Below are 22,817 nucleotides of genomic sequence, written 5' to 3' on the forward strand. Positions count from 1 at the left end.
CCTTCCCCTCCCCTCCTCTTTTCTTTCCCTCCTCCCTTCCTCTAACAGGGTCTTGCTTTGTCACTCAGGCTGGAATGCAGCCTCCAACTCTTGGGCTCAAGTGATCCTCTCACCCAACTAATTTTTACATTTTCTGTAGAGACAGGGTCTTACTATGTTGCCCAGGCTAGTCTTGAACTTCCGGCCTCAAGCAATCCACCCACCTTGGCCTCCCAAAGTTCTGGGATTAAAGGCATGAGCCACCATGCCTGGCCCAGAATCTGTCTTAAAGAGCTTTATACTACAGTGATCGAGTTATTTTATTTATAATTTACTTTGCTCTGGAAAGTATTTTAGGCATATTACAAGAGTTTGTAATAGAAGTAGTATGGGTTCAAAAGTAATAAAGGAAGAGAATGGAAAATACAGTTGGGCACAGAATGGGATGAATGAAGGCAAAAGTTATCTCTGTATGGAAGGTTACACTTTTAATTCCAGAACTCCTAGCAGCCAGCTCAAGAGCCTTCATATCACACAGTGTACATGCTTATGAAATAAAAAAGGCTTATAATCAGGGAAGAAATTGAATGTAGATTATAATGAAAAGAATCCTGCTTTTCTTTGTCCAACCTCCCCCCTTTTCGCTGCCCCACCCAATATACATCTAGGCCTCAGGCCTAGATGGTCACGCATGCTAAATGTTTAAAGGAAGAGACTTCAGTTCCAGAATATAGAAAAAGAAGGAAAGTTCGCATATTTTAAAAAAACAAAGCAAGCATACCTTTATAAATCAATAGTATAAAAAATTCAGAATTGTGTTTCTTAATGTTTTTGGTCTTAGAGCTTCTTTACACTCAAATTACTGGAGATCCCAATAGCTTTTGTTTATGTTGGTTGTATTGATATTTACCATATTTGAAGTTAATTTATTATAAAACAATACACTAATTTTTAATTTTAAAAATCTATATTTTCTAAAATAAATGAAAGTTGTTGACATGAGTGGCATTTGTTTTACATTTTTACAGATCTTTAAATCTGGTTTAGAGGAAGTGTCATTTGGATCCTATATCTGGCATGCTATTTTTCAGTAGTCTTTTAGATAATTGTACATACTCTTTTTAGAAACTGCACAGAAATTAGATAGGTGGTAGTTTTTCTATAGATTAGCTGTAATGTGTAATCTGAAATCGTATGAAGGACTACTTTGTACTGTGCTATATTGAAATCCATTGTTCTGGCTTGCACTTTGAGTGGATCTTTTATGTGATGATTTTTGACATTACGCATTGGTCATCTGAAAAATACTGGTTCACTTAACTGAACAGATTTTCCAAATGTAACATTTTATTATATAATGGTTGTCACCACTATCTCATCACAAAAGCCTTTAACTATTGTGAAGCTGTCAGACTCATGTGGTGGATATGTTTTCCAGTATTCTTATTTTCTCTAGAAATTTCAAATTGCCAGTAAATACTGTTAGTTGTTTTCCTTGAAGTCAGCTGACTTTGTTCATATTTGAGAAAATGGCTGGCAGATACCCAAGTTTGAATAATTGTAGTTTGTTAGTTATTCTTGGAGGTAAAAATAGTGGTCCGTGAAGAAAGCAGCTACTTTAGCTTACAGCTGAAAAAAAATTACACAAGCACTTCCTGAAGATAACTGTCCTGTTTTGTTGGAGTATTTCCCATTTCATCACAGAAAATATTAAAAAGATATGTAATCAAATGTCAGGATTTAATGACATTAATAATTTTTATACAGCAGAATTCATTTGTGAATAATCATTCCAATATGGTATTAAATATTATGTTACATATATAATGTTAAATATAAATACTATTATATCAGTATTAACATTGTGAATATAAACATGAATATTTATATTAATAATAAAGGTGAATAATGATGCATGTCATAAAAAATAGTTTTCACTGCTTCAACAAGTACATTCTTAAGCTAAACTGCATGATATTGAAGAGTATTACTACAGTTTTGTGCCAACGTGCTGGTAGTTTTACCCACCACTGACTTTGCAATGTGCAAGTCAACACATTGAAAAACACAAATAATGTCTTAGTAATTCTGACCCTTGAAGGATCTAGGGGACACTCAAGAGTCTTTGGACTCCACTTTTGAGAACTGCTGCTGTATGCCAATCTCACATGTGGATGCTAATATAAAACATATAAATTAACAAGTAGGAAATATAGCGTTGCACTGAAATAATAGTACTTTCATTAGGCACAGATGATATTCCTTCTTTGAATATAAGAATGAATATGTATTAGGAAATCTCTTACTATAATTTATGACATTAGTAGCCCAGGGGAGAAAATGCAGATGATGATTATCATAGAGCTTCCAAAATGTAAAATCGATAAAACTAAAGCATCTTTCTAAAACTTAAAATCCACAAAAGTTAAAACAGTAGAAAAGAATAAACAAATGCTTCCTTAACAGGAAGTGTGTGTGAATTTGTGTGTATCTATGTGAATATATTTATGTTATATATTTCTCAAACAAAAGTCATCACCCTTGCCAAGGTTAAACAATGAAAGTACTCCCATTAAAATCAGAAACCAGAGCCAAGCACACTGACTCATGCCTGTAATTCCATCTTTGGGAGATGGAGGTGACAGGATTGCCTGAGCCCAGGGGTTTGAGACCAGCCTGGGCAACTTAACAAGACCTCCTCTCTACAATAAATAAAATTTAAAAAAAATTAGGCAGGCGTGGTGGCATACCATGGGCCTGTAGTTCCAGAGACTTGGAAGGCTGAGGTAGAAGGATCACCCGAGCCCAGCATGTCAAGCCTGTGGTGACTATAATCATGTCACTGTACTTCAGCCTAGGTGACAGAGTGAGATACTGACTCAGAAAATTAAAAATAAAAACCAGAAACAAAACAATGTTACCCAATATTTTGTACTGTCATTATCATTTTAACATTGTTTGGGACTTGCCACATAATGTTACATATCATAACGATAATGATACATTTGTAAAAAAAAAAAAAAGATGAATTCTAATTGTGAATGATAAGATTCTAAACCTGGAAAGCAACTGCTAAAAATGTTGAGAACCACAAGAGCTCAGATGGCTACCCCAAAGTTTTGTATTTCAATTTTCAAACCTTTCCTATAACAAAGCTTTCCTAATTAATTGCTTAGAAAATGTAGTGGGTTAAAAATATTCAAAAAAACAAAAAGTAAAACCCATAAAAGGAAATAACACAATTAATTGAAACATTTATATGAAATGGAGGGAAATAGAATAGTCCTAGGATAGCAGTATTAAGCATTGTAAAGATAGCAGTCATTTCTAAATTAATCTTTAAATTCAGAGTGGTGGTTTAATCCCAGCAAGATTCACTTACTTTTGGAGTGTTTTGCACACATGATTACGATTCATGTGTAACTATTCTGAGACGAGTAAGTATAGAGGAGGAATGAATAGAGTAAGATTTGCCATATCAGCCTTTCAAAGATTATAAAGCACCGTATGGTATTGACACCAGAAGAGATTGATCAGGTTGCAATAGATTCCAAAAATAGACCTTAGATATTTGAGGATTAAGTATATTTAGCATATGATGCATTTCAAAAGTAGTGGTATTAGGGTAGCTGTGGCTGGCCAAGAGGCACAGATTTTGGTAATATGCAGTTGTTATGGATTGCTGTCATGTCTGCCTCCCTAGTTTCTAGTAACTTTCCCTGTCTCAGTATGTCTGTTCCCTCCTGTATGCCGTCTTCAGTTAGATAACTTCAGTACTTGGGTATCTTCCAACATTGCATATAATAAAATAATTGAAACACTTTAGCTAAGGATAATAAAACTGGTATTTATTTTAAGACTATTAATGGGCCAGATGCTAATTCCTTTCATTTCATAACTTCAAAGTAAAATTAATTCCATTTTACAAAAGAAGAGCAGATTAATATGCAATTTGACCAATATCACATAGACAGGATTTAAATCTAAAGTTTGTTTCCAAGTCTGTCTTCATTACAGCTAGGCAGAGTGCCTCTTAAAAGAGGCCCCAATCTACACTTACAGCTATAATTCCCTGAGTTCTAAATTTCATTTACAACAACTTACTTAGTCTTCCTCCCACATGTTCGTACTTTGCTGCTTCCATACCTTTGCCTATGTTCATTTCTTGACTAGTAACAGATTTTTTTTTATTCTCTTTCACAAATGCCTATGGTTTACTTATCGTTGGAATTATAAGCAAAATTCTTCACCCCCCTCTCCCTAATTTGAGTAACTTTTCTTGTATTTCTACAAATTGAAATAATCTTTGACTTCCTGTATTCCAATATACAGTACTGTAATGTACATCAGTCTGCCTGGGATTGGTTATTTATATTTATGTGATTACTTGGAGAAGTATATAAAAACAAGAAACAGTAATTACCTTAGTAAAAGAAACAGTCATGTAACCAACTAAAATACACAGCAGGATAAAACAAGTGTCAAATAAAGAACAAGTAGCATACAAAGAATAGCATCTGGGGATAGAGAGGACCTTGTTGATTAGATTTCTTTTTATCTCAATCCTGAGAAGTGAAAAGAATCCAGCTAGATAGAATTTAGAGAGAAGGATTGTGAACATAGACATGAAGGAATAGTCTGTGGGGAGAAATGTATTGGGAGATGAAACTAGGAAGGCAGATTGGGACCAGATCATAGAGATCCCATGCCACAGGAGTTTGGGCCTTCTTTCTTAAGGGAGTAAGTTTGAGGAGGTTGTGAAAATTGGGTCTTAAGGCAAAAGAAACTGGGAGTGTACAAAGAATAAGATCTTAATATCTTAAAAGCTTGGGTTTACAAAAATGCTAAACTATATTATAGAGACCAAAAAAGTACATATAAGTGACATAAGGTTTAAAAATCATGAAAGGTTGTCTCATAAATGTACCTGTTTCTGATGTAACATTCTGAAGCTCAGCTAAAGAATGTCAGGCAACTTTAGCTATCACTTACTTATATACATTTGTACATGTACTTATATTTATGTTTGTATAGAATTTTTTTACTTTTAGTCAGCTGATAATTTTATAGATGATATATATTTATTGTTGAGATTTGGTATATTCAAGCATATTTAACCAATTTTTCATCTACATATTACTCAGTTTTTAAATGTTTACCAGCTAGAGTTGCCTATTTCTTTATAGCATTTCTTCTACAAATTAGCATAACAAGGATTTACTAATTAATACCAAAATAATGACAGATTCAAGATATAGATAACAAAGAGTAAAGCATTTAAAATTTCTTAATGCCTTGACATATCAGTGGCACTACTTAAGTTGAAGAACTTTAATATTTCAAGGATGTTATATTTAGGGTCCTCCTGGTGATTGCATTTAGCAGCAGTCTTTACACTACAGTTACCTTCCTAAAGTGGAATAGGAAATCTGTTTTCTGCTATTATTGTAGACTATGTTATATTCATGGGAAAACATAGTGACAGATACCCAAAAAAAGAGAGATATATATCAAACTCTAGTTCCTCAATCTATTGACATATATTTTTATGTTGGTTTTAAGGCATAGGCCACATATTTTGAATGTTACCTGTTTTTTTGTTTCTGTTTTTTTTTTTTAAAACATGTGGAGTATGATTCAGAGTTAGGTATACAAATGTTCATTATGCAGGTACCCTTTTGTCACCTTGTTTTAAGACTTTATTTTGCAATTATAAAGGTCGTCTCTAGGAATTGGAATGCTTGAATTGTTAGAAGCATCCACTGAAAGTAAATTGATTTCTTAAAACAAATAAATTGGGATGACTAAGATATTTAATGAAACGTCTTATACATCAAGACTTCAACTTTTATGTACTTAAAAATGAGTTGGTGTTTTGTATAAGAGTTGTATGTATTATTCCTTCTATGTAGTTTATAGTGATGTACTTCTTTTTGTGTGTTGCTTAGCCGTATATGTGGGAGTCCGTGTCCTGCAGTGTGGCCTGATGTAATCAAACTACCATATTTCAACACCATGAAACCAAAGAAGCAATATCGTCGAAAGTTAAGAGAAGAATTTGTTTTGTAAGAAGTGGATGCTTAAATATCCATATTGCATTGAATTTTTAAAAGTTATTTCTTATGAATTATAAATTCTCCTCTATTCTTTAGTGACCTGAGGTAGACCTATCACTATTCTTCTAGGTCATTTAATTTTGAGTTTCCCTTTACTATATGCAAATTATTTTCTATCATGGAATCTGTGATTTGGGATTGTGTGCTTGGTTTGGTGCTTACATGAAAGAACTTTGATAATACTATCTAAATTTTATTGGAACAGCTTTCATGTTATTAATACTTGAGCTCAAGTTTTTATTTTGCTTTTAGGAAGCTATTCTGTTCAGTTCTTAATTTATGATATAACAACAGATTGCCTATGGAATAATAAAATACACTGTTGCTTGCCAAATAGTTACAAAATCATGTAAAAATAATAATTTCTTCAAAGGAAAAATTGGGATTTGTTGGAATAAAGTATTGTATACATATTATAAAGTGGTTAGTATTTAAAATTTTAGTTTTAAATTTTCTTGGTTTAATTTTAGTTTTTAAATTTAATTAAAAATAATTTATTTTATGCTCCTAAAGAAAGACTAAGCTTGTGTCTAAAAACCATACATGACTTTTTTTATCCTTTCATGCTAGTATTCCTGCAGCTGCGCTGGACTTATTTGATTACATGCTCGCCTTGGATCCTAGTAAGCGCTGCACTGCTGAACAGGCTCTTCAGTGTGAGTTCCTACGGGATGTGGAGCCCTCAAAAATGCCTCCACCAGAGTAAGTGACTTCATTATATTAGCTTCCACATACACAGAATCTGGACAGTTTTAACAATATCTAGATATAATAATTAGAAGACATTTCATACCTAGTTAAGTCAACAGAAATAGAATAAATCAAAACAAAGATATAAAACAGCAGTAGTATAAATAATTTGCACACCTTGAGAATGCAGGTGCTTGCTTAATGTTTTGCTACCCATAGAACCAACAAAAGCACCCTTCTAGCAAATTTTAGGGTTAATCTCAAGATTTAATCATATATTTCAACTAAGAAAATGTTACTGCTGCCGCTATTATTCTAATACTACTTCTACCAAATACTTATACTAGTACTAGTACTGCTATAGCTGAGATTTTAAGTGCTATATGCTAACCATTTCTCATGTGTTACACTGATCTTTATAATCTTATAAGGTAGGTATACTATTATTAACACCATTTTACAGAGGAGGAAGAAGGCTTAGAGAGGTTAAGTAACTTGCCCAAGAATACAAATCTTGTAAAGTATGCAGCCATCTCTCAAATTCAGGTTAGTCCAATAAGAAAGGGAAATTCTTAAAATACTCATAGCATACTACATGATAGAAAATCCTTATTGAATGAAAGAATATTAGTATTAGAAGCCTGTATGGAGTGAATTGTTGTCTGATGGGGAGGGCATTGTATAGAGTTAGCTGGTTTCTTGAACCTTGACTTTCTCGTGGCTCCTGTAATTTCTCAAGGCTTGATCTGGGGGAGATTGGAGGGGGGACAAAAAAACAGTTCATTTTCTTCTTCTTCTTAATAGGATCTAGAAACCTTGTAGGTATTTTCTTAGTAATTTTTAAAATGGGCTGGGTGTGGTGGCTCACGCCTATAATCTCAGCATTTTGGGAGGCAAAGGCAGAAGGATTGCTTGAACCCAAGAGTTGGAGACCAGCGTAGACAACATGGTGAGACTTTGTCTCTACAAAAAAAAATTAGCTAGAGTTGGTTGCATGTGCCGATAGTCCCAGATACTTGGGAAGAGTTGCCTGAGCCCAAGAGGTTTGAGGCTGCAGTGATCCATGATCATGCTACTACACTCCAACTGGACAATAGAGTGAGACCCTAACTCAAAAAAAAAAAAATTAAGATGATAAGGAGCATCATTAAAAGCAAATCTACTCCTGTAATAATAATAAAATGTTTTCATGTAATAAAATTAGCATATTTTAAATGATCAAACATGGGCTCTGGAGTTCAAATCCTGGCTCTTCCACTTATCAGTTAGATTTGGCCTATTATATTTATATGAAACTGTTACATTCACTTCATTAAGTTTTCCTGCAGCTGTTCATGTTTGACTTTTATGGGATGATTTGAAAGGCAAGAAGGATCTATCATCTGACATTATGAGGGACCTGACTCATTAACTCTTGAATTAATTTTGCTTCATTGTTTGGTTTTTTGCTTATCAGTATATATTAGTCTTGAAACTCTGGCTCTAGTACCCTTCAAATAACTTTTTTAAACTTCTGATCTGGAAAATTTTCAACTTTACAAAAAAATAGAAAAAATAATACAATGCACATTTATATATATAACCTTTACCTAGTTAAACAATTACTATTTGGACAATTTACTTTATCACCTCTATACTTTTCTCCCTGAACTAGTTGAATATTATGTTGTGGAGGTGACACTATAAATATTTAATCACATATCTGTAAGAACTAGGATTTTATTCTACATGCCTGCAGTACCATTATAAAGCATAAGAAATTTAACATTGGAATATCTAATGAACAGTTCATATTCAGATTTCCCAAATTGGTCCAATAATTTCTTTTATAGACTTTTTTTTTAGATAAAGAATTTACATAAAGCTCAGCATTCTTTATCGTGTCTCTTCAGTCTAATCGCTCCTTGAAGATTCAAGCTAGCTGTTTAGTAAAACTTTTCACAATATGAATTATTATCACTATTTTATTTTTTTAGCTGGAGTCTCACTCCATCGCTCAGGCTGGAGTGCAGTGGGCACACACGCTCAACGGCCACCCCAATGTCAACCTGCTGGGCTCTGGCGATCCTTCCGCCTCAGCCTTCCAAGTAGCTGGAACTACAGGCACGTACTACTGTGCCTGGCTAGCTTTTGATTTATTGTAGAGACGAGGTCTTGCCAAGTTGCCTGGGCTGGTCTCGCACTTGCGGGCTCAGGCAATCCACTTGCCTCGGCCTCCCAAGGTGCTGGGATTATAGGCTGAGCCACCGAGCCCAGCCCATAGTATGAATTTGATTGCTTTCTTGTGATTATAATTAGATTAGCATTTGGGGGGATGGAGGCAAGAATACTACCTAGATAGTGATGGGCACATCAAGAGTTATTTTGTCCATTGTTGGTAATGCTAACTTTGATCTCTTGCTTTAGTTAGGGTCCATATGAAAGAATTGGGGCAAAACTGTATGAAGCATGTTTTCAGTTGACATCTACACATTTTAAAATCAAATATTTAAGTAGTTTCAAAAAGTGTAGTTTTCAATGATTTGTAAATATGGGTGTCTTAAGTTAGAGCAGTTACATCTTGTAAATATATCCAGTGGAATGTAAATATAGCATTTTGATATTTACCAATAGTCACTTAGAAAATGTTCAGCAGTTGGACATTATTCCTTTTTCCATCCTGAACCTCTATTATTCCCACAGATTTTTATTCTAATGTAACATAACTTATGCTTAAAAGTATTTTACTGATTACTGAATTGTACTTAATTTAAAACAAATTATGAAAATAAATGGAAATTTAAATTTAAAACATTTCCTGTGACTATAAAGCTCTTTTATTAAATTGTCATCACAAATGTTGGTAGTACATATTTCAATTAATTTTATCAGAACACACCTGACTGCATTTTTCCGTTAAAAAATAAATATGTTAATATACATTTGAATAACATTTTGTGAACCATCTGTTGTAATAAACTGTGGAATGCAGAATTGTCAGATATATTACTAAAGCTGTCAGGCCAGTGTTATCATGATTATTGATCCCGTATCTAAATTTAAAGTTTTTAAGCAACATAGCATCTCTTATTATTTTGTAACATGCTGAGTAAAATTATAAATAACTTATGAGGTAAGAACTATGAAGAAATGTGGTGTATGTATCAAACTCTTGATTAGCTTTTTAGGAACAATCAAATATGAGTGGGGTATTTTTAAAAAATCAGAAATAACTTTATTAATTGTATTAGATGTCCTATCAAACTTTTAAAATGTATTTTGTGGAAACAAAGTATATATAGCTAGAAAGTGAATTAGGCTGGTAGCTAGCCTATACTTTTATTTTTTTAACATCAAATGAAGCATTAAACAGTTTATAAGAAAAACATGATCAACTATTGTTGGAGTAAATATTTCATGATATGATTTGATGAAAATAGTTATAAACTTACTTTACTGAATGATAATCAGTGATATTAAACATGAATGTAGTACTAGCCTACTATAGGAGAGGCACTGTCCCAGAACTTACAAATGTTAACATATATTACCTCTACCCCATGAAGTAGACAGTATTGTTAATCCCATTGTTAAAGACAAGGAAACTGAGACACAGAGGTCAAGTAACCTACCTAATGAGACACAGTAAGTGACTGAGCTGGTATTTGAACCTTCAAGAAAGCGCCTAAAGTTTGGTCATAAGGAAAACATTCCCGGTACATCTAAAAGAATCCACATCACTAATCTGTACTGTTTTAGCTAGTTATTGGTAATATTATCTTTCCTAGAGATGAGTGTTGAGATCATCCAATCAAGAATTTCTTAACTTTAAACTGTGGGAGGGAACAAAAGCCCTTTAGTGGACTTGCTTTTGCTCTCCTTGACTCTCCCACAAGAGCACTGCATTCCCTGACCATCAGGATGGATGAGGTAGAGCCACTCCATTTACCTTACTCTGCAGTACTATAGCATATCTGAATTCAGAGTATCCCAACAGAGGCTAAGGCCCTTGTCATATATACACACACAGAAAGAAAAGTCTTTGACGGGTTTATGATGCCTTAAAGCTTCCCAATATCAATATTTCAAATTGTCCCTTTGTTTGTTACTCCAGGAGGTTTTTACACGCTGAGGCAATGCACCATAGTAAGATGGCTGAGAGGTATGCCTTTGTTTTGTTTTTGGACCTCAGGTGCATAGACTTGGTTTAATCATAATTCTTGTGTCACTCATCATTGGTCCATGCATGGCTCTCTTTTATTTATTTTAGTTACTTTAATTAGTTATTTTAAATAATGTTAATAAGCAGCCATGAACCTACCAAAAAAAGCTAAAACCTTGAAAATAACCTACTTTAATCATATCATAACCCCTCCTCCACCAACCTATCCCTTTGCCTTCTTCCACCCGAGGTAACCGTCATCCCTGTTTTCTTTTGTATCTACTTTTTGTCGCCATCTGTATGTTCTCATAAAAGGTCATATTTTGAATTTTTAGTTGTTTTTAATTTTATAAAAAGGTGTCGTGCTGTTTGTAATCTTTTGGGAATGACCTTTTTAACTAATATTATATTGCTAAGATTCAACCATATTGTTGCATCTGCCTTTATTTTATAACATAAAAGCAATTGTGAAAGAGGAGGTGTGAAAGAAGAACTTGCTTGAACGTATAGGCCATTCTCAAAGCTCAGTCTTAGGAAACAGGACATATGGATATGGAAATTCCTTTAAAAATTCCAGGTGTACCCCCTTGGAGAGTCTTCATGTACCCCTAGAGGTAAACATTCAGGTTGAGAACTGCAGGTATATATTACCAGGTGGGGTTGCTTAAGGGAATTTATAGACATTCTGGGCAAGTTTATTAACCTTTCCAAGCCTCAAGTTTCTCATATTTAAAATAGATTCAGTAGTAACTTTCCATTGAATTTTTTATTAGGGCAAGAAGAAAACATTTATAAATCAAATATTTATATCTTTAAGCAAAAGTTATTCTGTAGTGTTTTCAGTTTTATGAAATTATCGAAGAATTATTTAAGAACTGTGGGTAATTTTGATAGTTGCTAGGTATTCAGAACTCATAGTTGATGAGTGATGAGTCTCTCTGTGACTGGATCACCTATTTTTAAAGCTCATCTATGGCATCAGTTTAATTCTAAAGCATCTGGATGCAGAAGCAAATAAGTTACCAAAAAGTAAAAAGCTTTTACTATAAGGATTTTCACAAACATTATGTTCTAGTCTTTTACTAATTTTTTTTTAATCCTGTGTCTAGTTTCTGCAAACGGCATGTTTTTCTGCCTTCTTTTTCAGTGTCTTATGTACTATGATAAGAATTGGCTTTAAAAAGTTGCACCAAGGCTAACAGTAGACTATTTTTATGGATATATATTCTTCATTTATAATTTTGATAAATGATAATTTATTGATTATTCAGAAGGCAAAAAAAAATAGTTAATCTGTAAAGGTGAAACCCTGAAGGAGGTGGGTCACCAAGGATGGTTTTACTGGGGGAGTTTTACAAAGACCACCATGGTATATGAAGTCTTCAGTGGTTTGGGGCAAGGGGGGTGACTTTGGCACTACACAATAATTCTAGCTCTTTCTTTTTTCTTAAGAAATGCCATTCACAGTTTAATGCTTATATATATTTTTTTCAGCCTTCCATTATGGCAAGATTGTCATGAATTATGGAGTAAAAAGCGAAGGAGACAGAAGCAGATGGGCATGACTGATGATGTCTCAACTATTAAAGCCCCCAGAAAGGACTTGTCTCTGGGCTTAGATGACAGCAGAACTAACACACCCCAGGGTGTGCTGCCATCTTCACAACTGAAATCTCAGGGCAACTCAAATGTAGCACCTGGTCAGTAATGCTTCCATGGATTGGTTTTCTTCATATTGCTTTGTGGTTAATATTGATCATATTGCTCTAGTGTTAAAGCATCTTGTGGCTAAAAGATGTAAATTTAAGCTTTATTCATTGAACTAGACTTTTTTTGTATGCCAGTACAGAAGTTTCATTACTCTATTTCCTTTTGTTCCTAGTGCAGGAATCAGAGACTCAACATTCAGGGGGTCTACAGATGCTTAAGGAGTAGGAAAAAAGATATAGGAAGACAGCCAAAAAACATAATGCAAGTTCTTTCATGCAGTTTATATCCTTAGATCACTTTTAATGTTATATATTTCCCCTGTTATATTAGAGAATCTCAAAGATTGAAATCTGATATTTGTGTCAAAAATGAACTAAAATATGATAAAGAAGGATACTTTATATCTAGTTGTTTTGGGGAAACTTAAATTTCCTCCTCTGATTCAATCTGTCATAAGACTAAGCTTCTTGGCCAGGTTTAGTAGCTCAGCCTGTAATCCCAGCACTTTGGGAGGCTGAGGCGAGTGGATTGCCTGAGCCCACGGGTTCGAGACCAGCCTGGGCAACTTAGTGAGCCCTCATCTCCACAATAAATAAAAAATTAGCCAGGTGTGGTAGCGCACACCTGTGGTTCCAGCTACTTGGAAGACTGAGGCAGAAGGATTGCCTAAGCCTAGCAGGTTGATTCTGGGTCGCCATGAGTGTGCCACTGCACTCCAGCCTGGGCAACAGAGTGAGACTTCAACTAAAAAAAAAAAAGAGTAAGCTTCCTGAGAGAGAAGTCAGCCTCTTCAATGTTGTCAGAAGGGTTGTAAATCCACTCCCTCATTTTGTCCCAATAATCCAGAAACATTCAGCTTTATTTTAAGTTTTTTTTTTTTTTTTAATGAAGACAGAGCCTGTTATTTTTAAGAAGTGTTTTGTATAGGTGGTGGTTTATTAAACGTGAGAAAATAGGCAAGCAATCATTAAGACATGAGTAAATGTTGACTTGTCAGTTAGTTGATTAAGACAGATCTGTGAATCAGATTGAGCTTTTGGTGATCAAGTATAAATATAGAATAGATTAGCTCAGAAATCTTGAGAAAGATTACCAATAATGCTTGCCAGTGTGGTCTACAAGCTTATTCTTGACTTTGGTTAGACTACATATTTAAAATATTCATTCTTTAAAAACTAGAGGCAGCTGTTATTTGCTGCTCAAAAATATTCCTTCTTAAAATAGTGAATTTCCTTTATATGTGAAAATATTTGATACACACATAGCTTTGGAGAACACATCTGTTTTACACAATGAGGACTATCTGCATCAAGTTCAATATTATTTCTGTTTATGTTAAAATTATGTAAAATTTGGAGAAAGGCAAAAGAAGCAACAGTAAGTTTTCTTAATTTGTATTTATATGTTTTCTGTATCATCTTCTGTACTGCTTTAAAAAAAAGACTTGAGATGGCAGTAATAGAAAGTTTAGATGGTGGTCAGTTGTCCCAGGTAATAGTTGTCATGTTTACCAAGACTCTCAGGTCTTTATTTCTGCTCCTCGTCATGGAACTGATGTCCTTACTTTGCTAGCAAAATAAAATAGAGGTTAGTTATTTCACTCTGTTTTAGCTGGTAAAAGGTGAATTGCCCTCCCTTTCTGAGCTCATTTTGTTGTTACTTTGCTCTAATTTATTTTACAACCCTATTTATGGTGGAAAGTTTTGTTGTATTTTTTTGTTTTCCTTTTAATTATTTTTAAATAGTGTCACTATTAAGTGAGAATTCTGGTTTTTGAAATGGAGATGAATCTTCCATCATTGGTAAGTATCTTGAAATAAGAAAATGCCTCTTCTTTAAAAGAGTACATCTTTGAGTACACATGGAGAGACTAGCTAACAGGAAAATGAAAAGGCAAACGAGGAAAAATGGCTCTTGGGATCTAGCAAACAAGCCCGGTTCCTTTTTAATGCTCATGAGTCATGAGAATTTGTATAAGTATCTTAAAATATATAAAGAGAATATGAAAGATAGCGTGAATCATCAATTTTTCATCTTCTTAGAGTTCCTCTTCTGTGGTTATAGCAATTGCTTATCAGTCTTCTTATGCTTACCATATATAGTGTTATTATGATTCCTTTAATAAGTTTGGGCAAGGACTTATGTAAATTATACCCAGTCTAAACTGAAAGTTGGAAAAAGTAAAACATCCAAATCTGCTTTACTGATGACAAGTTAATACTGTCATATATGCTTGTAATCATGTTTCTGTAGGCATTCTTAACTTACAGAAGGTGACTTAACTTAAAAAAAATTGGAATAAAAAACACAGACATTTTATCAGAGTCTGCAAAACATCTTAGTTTCCAGTTAGTGCAAAGATAGGGTTAGGTTCTTGGACAGTCAACTTTATTTTAGAGAAGCAGAACAGTGTGGCAGTAAAGAGCTCATATTCTAGAATCAGAGTGTCTCAGTTCACATCTCACTTTTGCCACTTAAAATCTGTGATGTTGGCTGAGCTCAGTGGCTCATGCCTATAATCCTAGTACTTTGGGAAGCAAAAGGGGTAGGATTGCTTGAGGCCAGGTGTTCAAGACCTGCCTGGGCAACATAGTGAGACCCCATCTCTACAAAAAATAAAAATGAAAAAATTAGCCAGCTGTGGTGACACATGCCTATAGTTCTGGCTACTTGGGAGGCCGAGGCAGGAGGATCGCTTGAACCCAGGAGGTCAAGGCTGCAGTGAGCTATGATCATGCCACAGTGACAGAGTGAGTTCCCAACTAAAAAAAAAAAAATTCTGTGATAATAGGGCAAGTTATTTAGTTTCTTTGGGTGTCAGTTTCTTCTCAGTAAAAGGAGACTAATAATGCAGCCTACTTTATAAGTTGGTTATAAGGAATAAAGGTTATAAAATGTCTAGAAAGTGCCTATACTTTGTTAGCTATCATAATTATCATTACTCATTTCTCATTCACAAGGTACTACTTCCTGGTTAAATCTGTAGCATGAGTTTGTAGTGCTAGTCTTGATTTTCCTTTTGACTTATTTGACCTTTAAAGGTAACTTATTCAAAATTGACCACAGTTCTTTTTGTTTGTTTTATGTGTAGGTGCATCTTAAATGTACATGATACTGAACTAGACTGAGGTTCTTTTTTTTACAGTATTTTTTAAAACACTCTCCCTCAAATGTGCCTTTTAATATAGTAATACAGAGCCATTTTGGGGGGTGGGAGAAACTCTGAATTGTGGCAGTTTTAATTAATACAGATTTTGTCTTTAGTAAAAACAGGCCCTGGACAGCAGTTTAACCACAGTGAATTGGCAATTCTGCTAAACCTACTACAATCTAAAACAAGTGTTAATGTGACTGATTTTGTCCAAGTGTTGGACATTAAGGTAATCTCTGAGACTCAACAGCAGCTAAATAAAATAAACCTTCCTACTGGAATTTTGGCAACAGGTGAAAAACAGACAGATCCATCAACACCACAACAGGAGTCTTCGAAACCGTTGGGAGGAATTCAGCCTTCTCAGACCATCCAGCCTAAAGTGGAGACTGATGCTGCCCAGGCCGCTGTGCAGAGCGCATTTGCAGTTCTGTTGACTCAGTTAATAAAGGCTCAGCAGTCAAAGCAGAAAGATGTGCTGCTAGAAGAGAGGGAAAATGGATCGGGACATGAAGCATCATTACAGCTCAGACCACCTCCAGAACCTAGCACACCGCTGTCGGGTGAGTGGGCAGACTGCTAACACCTGCATCCACACTGTCTTCTTGATGTTTTTGAGTATCTGTAATGTGTATTGTTCAGTGACATCGCTGGGAGATTCTCAGGTTACTGGTGATAGGCCAGTTTCATAGACTGTCTACTCCCAGGTGTGATTCTTTATCAAATTATCTATGAGAGATATATAACTCCCTATGAATGCTAGACATTTTTCTAAGGTAAGCCTATGGTGAAGAAATTATCTTTCACTCTAAATACAAAAGGATGCTTCAGGCAAAAACTTTATGTACACAGTAGCTTTTGTTCCTCAAGCAATAAATAGGTGTATGAACTACCTGCAAAAATACAGGCTGGGTACAGTGACTAACACCTGTAATCCTATTTACTTAGAAAGCCAAATCAGGAGGATCACCCAGTTCAAAACCAGCCTATGCATATAGTGAGACCACATCTCTATACATACACACACACTTTTTTTTAAAAAGAAATAAAATCCAAATACAATAAAATCTTTCAGTTACCATAGACTTATTTAAATAGTAGCAGGAAACGCTAGTATTTGTAAATGTTTTTCATTTAGTATTTTGCCAGCAATGACACTTCTGATCATCTTTAGGACCACCCACAAGAAATATTGACTATTTTGAATATTTAGTTTTCCATGGTAACTTTTGACTTGCTTTTTGCTTTGCTTCACTTAGGGCAAGATGACCTCATCCAGCACCAAGACATGAGAATATTGGAGCTAACCCCAGAACCAGACCGGCCTCGAATTTTGCCTCCTGATCAACGACCTCCTGAACCTCCTGAACCACCACCAGTCACTGAGGAGGATCTGGATTATCGGACAGAAAACCAGCATGTACCCACCACTAGTTCTTCGCTAACTGACCCTCATGCTGGAGTGAAAGCGGCTCTGTTACAGCTGCTTGCTCAGCATCAGCCCCCGGATGATCCCAAAAGAGAAGGTGGTATTGATTATCAAGCAGGAGACACTTATGTGCCCCCTTCAGACTACAAGGACAATTTTGGATCCTCTTCCTTCTCTTCTGCTCCTTATGTAAGCAGTGATGGTCTAGGAAGCAGTTCTGCTCCACCTTTGGAAAGACGTAGCTTCATTGGAAACTCAGATGTTCAGTCTTTGGATAACTACAGTACTGCTTCATCTCATTCTGCTGGTCCACCTCAGCCTTCTGCCTTTTCTGAGTCATTTCCCAGTTCAGTAGCCGGATATGGAGACATTTACCTCAATACTGGTCCCATGTTGTTTAGTGGAGACAAGGACCATAGATTTGAATATAGCCATGGTCCTATTGCAGTCCTGGCAAACAGCGGTGACCCTTCCACAGGGCCAGAGAGTACTCATCCTTTGCCAGCAAAGATGCACAATTATAATTATGGTGGTAACTTACAAGAAAACCCGGGTGGCCCTAGCCTCATGCATGGACAAACCTGGACTTCTCCTGCACAGGGGCCAGGATATTCACAAGGATACAGGGGACACATTAGCACATCAGCTGGCAGAGGTCGAGGCAGAGGGTTACCGTACTGAGTATCTGTTTTTCCTCAGGCACATCATTTTTATCTGGAAAGACTTTTCTAGCTGCAATTTAAGGCAGCAATCCAAGAGACTTGAATAATATTAATTCAACAACAGCTTTATTTTTATGTGGAGAAGGGTCTTGCATACAATAGTTTAAAAAAAGACAAAAAAAACCTTTGCTTAAATTCATGCTGTTCTAAACTAGATCTATCAATTGTACATCTTCACAAATTCTAGTTAACAGTTTTATTTTGTATTCTTGCAGTTTTAAGTGGATGCTAATAATAGGGACATAAGCCTTTTATGACCCTCTTGCAGATCTTCTGAACTATGCACATTTGTGCTTTTTTTGTAAGTTTGGACCAACTTTTATGTAACAAACAGCCCCTCCCTGCCCCCCACTCCAGTTTTACAACAATCAGAAAGGGCACTGATTTATTTGGTATTTTTCTTTTTACAAAGCTACCTTTAGTCAAAGGTCACTGTCAGTCTTTGCACCTGCTTTCAGTGTTATTGTGAAAGGTGTACTTTGTGCTCATTTCAGAAAATAAAACACAACCTTTCTCTTGATGCAAAGTTTTATAAAAAAAAAATGGTTAACGTTATTTTTGTTTTGTTTTGCAGATTATCATAGCATAGCAAAATACATCCAAATGAAATAGTGGGTTTTATATGAAAAATATGGGTGGGGTGGGGAGGGAAAGTAAGTGCCTTAACAGGTAAGCTTAAGGTCTGAAAAAGTAGTTAACCGTTACCCCCATTTGTCTTTTAAAGGGAATCAATGTATTGAAAAGGCAGGACCCTCTCAAGTAAGTTTTCAGGGGCTGCCTGTTCAGTTCCTATTAAGTCCATTCCCTCTGCCTGTCATGCTTTCTCCTTTTCTGCCTATCTTTGGGCTGTGTTGTCTTCCACTACCGCCTTGTGTTGTTGGGAGAGTGAGAGTAAAGAAAGGGAGTAGAACTGCAATCAGTACCTTTTGTTACTTCTGCGATGTTCTAAAAAGTTTTGTCATTTAAATGGTTGAAAGTAATAACTGAGAATTTTAGAATACCATTTTGTTTCAGGCAACCACGACATTGTCCCTGTTTCCATTTGCCATGCATAACTGGACAGCAATAGTATGGAAGCAAGGGTTAATAACTAAATTCTCATAAAGGTATTAAAGTTCATGAGGGGAGGGGTAGCAAACCATATTTTAAGTTATGCAGTTGCTTTTTAAAGAAAAAGCTCTATTCACTGTACTTGTTAACAAAAAGCATTGTCTAGATTGAATTTATTGAAGCAAAAAGAAAAGGTAGTGAGAGAGAACCTCTTATCTTCCTTCCTCTCACCTTCTGTAAAGTTTATTATGATTTCTGCCAGACTTAGAGCAACTTTAGTTCATTTTAACTTTTTTTTTGTTAAGAGCAACAAAGAATGGAGTAACCCTTATTTAAACTGTAATGGTGTCAAGTCTCATTGAATGCGTGCGTTCTCTCTCTCTCTCTCTCTCTCTCTCTCTCTCTCTCTCACACACACACACACACACACACACACACACACACACAATTATAATAATTCTAGAAAGGAACCAAAGGTAAAAAGCCAGTGTTTCCATTATCACTAAATGGGAAAATAGACTCTGGAAGTTAGAGTTGTGCCAATTAACCATTTTGTTTTAACTGTTCTGGTAACTTTTTACTGGCATCTTAAATTGGAACAACTGTTATAGAATGGTCATCGCTCCAGTTCTAAAGCCAATTAACCCTGTGCCCTCTTTTTGTCTTGTGAACCTTCATTTCAAAACTATGTGGGAAGCATTATAGTTGGGTGACAATAAGAGAATATTTTGAAGAGGATAATTTGCCATTTTAATGCTATAAAATAAGTTGACATCAGTTGACCATTTTATTCTTTGGTGGAATTTTTTTGTTGGGGAGAAAGAAATGAATGGAAGAAAAAGTTATTTGCTCTTATTTGAATATTGATTACTAACAACTTATAATAAGCTACATTGCAGGAAGCGAAGAAATATTTTGAAATTTAGCAAAATAGCTACAGTATTCAAGTATCTGGAATTTTAATATGGTGAGTCTTAGAGCTTTAGACTTTCCTATAAGTGACAGTATCTAAGTTATTCTTAATAGTCACACTTGATAATTCTGCTGACCATAAGCAGCTAACCTACAGTTGAAGATATTTATGTGACATGAATAGCCTGTGTTTTAAAAATTAAATATTTTATATGAAATTGAACTGTGTTTGGATAGTTTTTCTAATGAAACATTTTAGTTGCATATTTATGTTGGGAGAGTGACTGGGAGGACAGGGAAATTGTTGCTTTGAAATTGAAATTTTGAAGTATAGCTTCTAATATCCTAAGACAGCATTGCTTGTGAGACATACCGACTTTTTGTATACCTCTTAGAAGAAGAAATGCTGCCAATTAAACCACAACACAATGCTAAGATGTCATCAATTGTAAGGTACATCCCAGATTCAGAAACATAAGAATGTGTCTTATAATTGATGAAATATGATAGTAAAAATCTTAATGCTTTCCTCCATGACATTTAATACTTTAATTCAGTGAATTTGGATTACTAAAAAGAGAGTTGGGAAGTCACTAGTTCTGCAGGTTATAACAGCAATAATCACTGAGTATTCATGAGTAAAATCTAAGGAACATAAAATATTGCTTATGTTTTTTGGAAAGAAGGTAAGTCAGATTGCAAATAAGAAAACAGAAAAGATCGACCTACCAAAAGAAGAACATACTTATCTTCTCCCATGTGAAATTCCCTTTTGCATTTCCTGACACAGCAGATTTGTCTGCATGCAACTCAGTATGTTTCCCAAGTCTTCAATCCGTTATTTGTTGGAGAGTTGCAGCCACCTGTGAAATTTTAAAATACTCGTTTTAAGGGGTTTACTGATTAAAATTGTTTATGGAATGTGAATTAAGGTAATACTTGAGTTGTGATTCAGAGCTTCATTCTGTCAACAAATATATGTTCAGTGCCTTCATTGTGCCAGGGACTATTGTAGTCCTTGGGATAGGATACATCAATAAACGTGAGAGATGTTAAATCATATTTCTAGAGGGCTGGCAGCAAGATTTTTTAAATGTCTAGAGAAGCTAGTGATATTTTCTGTCCTCAGCTGTATCTAAATTGCACTTAAGTGAATGTAAGAAATGAACATTTGAGTGTCTTTATGATGTTTTAAATTGAAATTTGAATTGAAAAATAAGGTTCTGGAAATGTTCACTGAACTGAAAATTAAGTGAAGAAAACAAATTTTAAATTGAGTCTGGACAGTTTGCAATTGGCCTACTTGTAAGAAATACCAAGACTTTTTTGAGAAAAATGAAAAGCAAATGAGTAAATGCTTCCAAATTAATCTGACTGGAACATGCGAGTTAAGGGTTTGCAGTATTTGCTATGAGCTTAATCCAGTTTTGATGGATTTTCACCCTAGGGCCTTTTTGTTTTAGTTTTAAGTAAAGCTGAAGTACAGTTTTGAATATAGGATAATATATCCCAATTCCCAGGGATATAATATCCTTTTTTCCCTGGGATATAATATCCTTTTCATATTTTTAAAGTCTGAACAAGATGTCCCAATAACTGAAAATTATCTAATCACTCTTCCCACTTTACAACTGAGAAAAATGAGGCTTGGAAAGATGGATTGCCAGAACTTTCCATAGTGGGAGGGGACCTGAGGGGGTTGTCCCAGTGCTTGCTTCTCAAGCTGTACCTAAATTCTACAGTAAATGCTTAACTTTTTAATAGGAGAATTGTCTATTAATACTCTGACCAGTGTTAAATTAGAATATTGGACTAATGTCTTAATTACAAGTAGCTTTAAAAAGTCTGCTTAAGAAAAAATGATTTTCATTCAGAAAAAATAGGAAAGCAAAATTTTTGAAAACTAATTAGATACCTGTAGGGGCTGTTTGTTTCATACATGGATAGTTTGTAAAAATGAAGATCCTATTTGTTTTTAAAGATAGTTAAATATCTAACAGATAATAAGGCTGAGTCTTTGATTAAAATATGTTTTGTTTGTATGAGGAAGACTGGCATCAGCAGGCTTGTAAGCATAATTTGCTTGATTCTTTCAAAATTTTATATTACAAGTGGTTTTATATGGAGAGCAATAATTTGTCATTTACCAAGGGCTTCTCCAGATAATTTCTTACATGTTTGTAGTTTTCTTAAAAATGAAAGCTACTAATAATAAGCTATTGTGGGATCCATTGAATCTAAGGAGAACAACATTTTGATCATAATAGAAAGAACTTAACTTTTGAGTTATGTAGACTAACAAATTTGTGGGTCTTAACTTACTTTACCCTATCAAATAAATGTCCCGTTAAAAACATTTTCTGGTTCTAATTGTATTCAAATGTGGCTCTATAGTGAATAATCACTCTTTAAATTTTTTTCCCAGTTAATTTGTTGTAAAGATAAATTCTTTTGCAAAAACTTTTAGCAAAGTCTTGTAACTGTTAAACCTAATGTATTTAATATAAGCCATTTGTTTAAAAAACAAAAACAAAAAACCTGTATTTGATAGTCTGTAAATAAACTGCCACGAGAATCCCAGGCCATTTTTTCATCCTTGGTTTTTTCTTTTTTTTTTTTCCTCTTATGTACAGAACAGACTGATAGAAATAATCTAATCTGATAAAGATGTCCACTATGCCAGATTTTTTTGTCTAAGGTTAAAACCTGGAATAATTTTTCTTTCTAATTTGTTCATCTTTGGAAATAGGAACATAGAGAACACCGAGAAATAACCACCATTAATATTTTGCCTTAGATGAATATGAGTGCATATCTTTTTTTTCCCCCCGAAAGCAATGGGATTATACTGCCCATAGCTTCAAAATTTGAATTTTTTCATTTAATAATATATTGTGAACATCTTTCTATGTCAGTC

The 22,817-nt window shown here is 34.7% G+C and overlaps 1 protein-coding gene across 1 annotated transcript in view; it reads left to right on the forward strand.

The window, feature by feature from the left end:
* Positions 1 to 18,481, forward strand: part of CDK13 (cyclin dependent kinase 13) — a 115,055-nt gene extending 96,574 nt beyond the window's left edge. Inside the window, exons 10-15 of the mRNA XM_021711194.1 lie at positions 5,928 to 6,044; positions 6,666 to 6,797; positions 10,879 to 10,926; positions 12,421 to 12,626; positions 15,901 to 16,350; positions 17,047 to 18,481. Of these exons, the coding sequence (XP_021566869.1) occupies positions 5,928 to 6,044; positions 6,666 to 6,797; positions 10,879 to 10,926; positions 12,421 to 12,626; positions 15,901 to 16,350; positions 17,047 to 17,897 (1,804 nt within the window). The 3' untranslated portion in view covers positions 17,898 to 18,481. The remainder of the gene's footprint in view (positions 1 to 5,927; positions 6,045 to 6,665; positions 6,798 to 10,878; positions 10,927 to 12,420; positions 12,627 to 15,900; positions 16,351 to 17,046) is intronic.
* Positions 18,482 to 22,817: the final 4,336 nt, after the last annotated feature.

The sequence above is a fragment of the Carlito syrichta genome, unplaced genomic scaffold (assembly GCF_000164805.1).
Source record: "Carlito syrichta isolate Samal-C Ts95f unplaced genomic scaffold, Tarsius_syrichta-2.0.1 Scaffold301917, whole genome shotgun sequence".
NCBI lineage: Eukaryota > Metazoa > Chordata > Mammalia > Primates > Tarsiidae > Carlito > Carlito syrichta.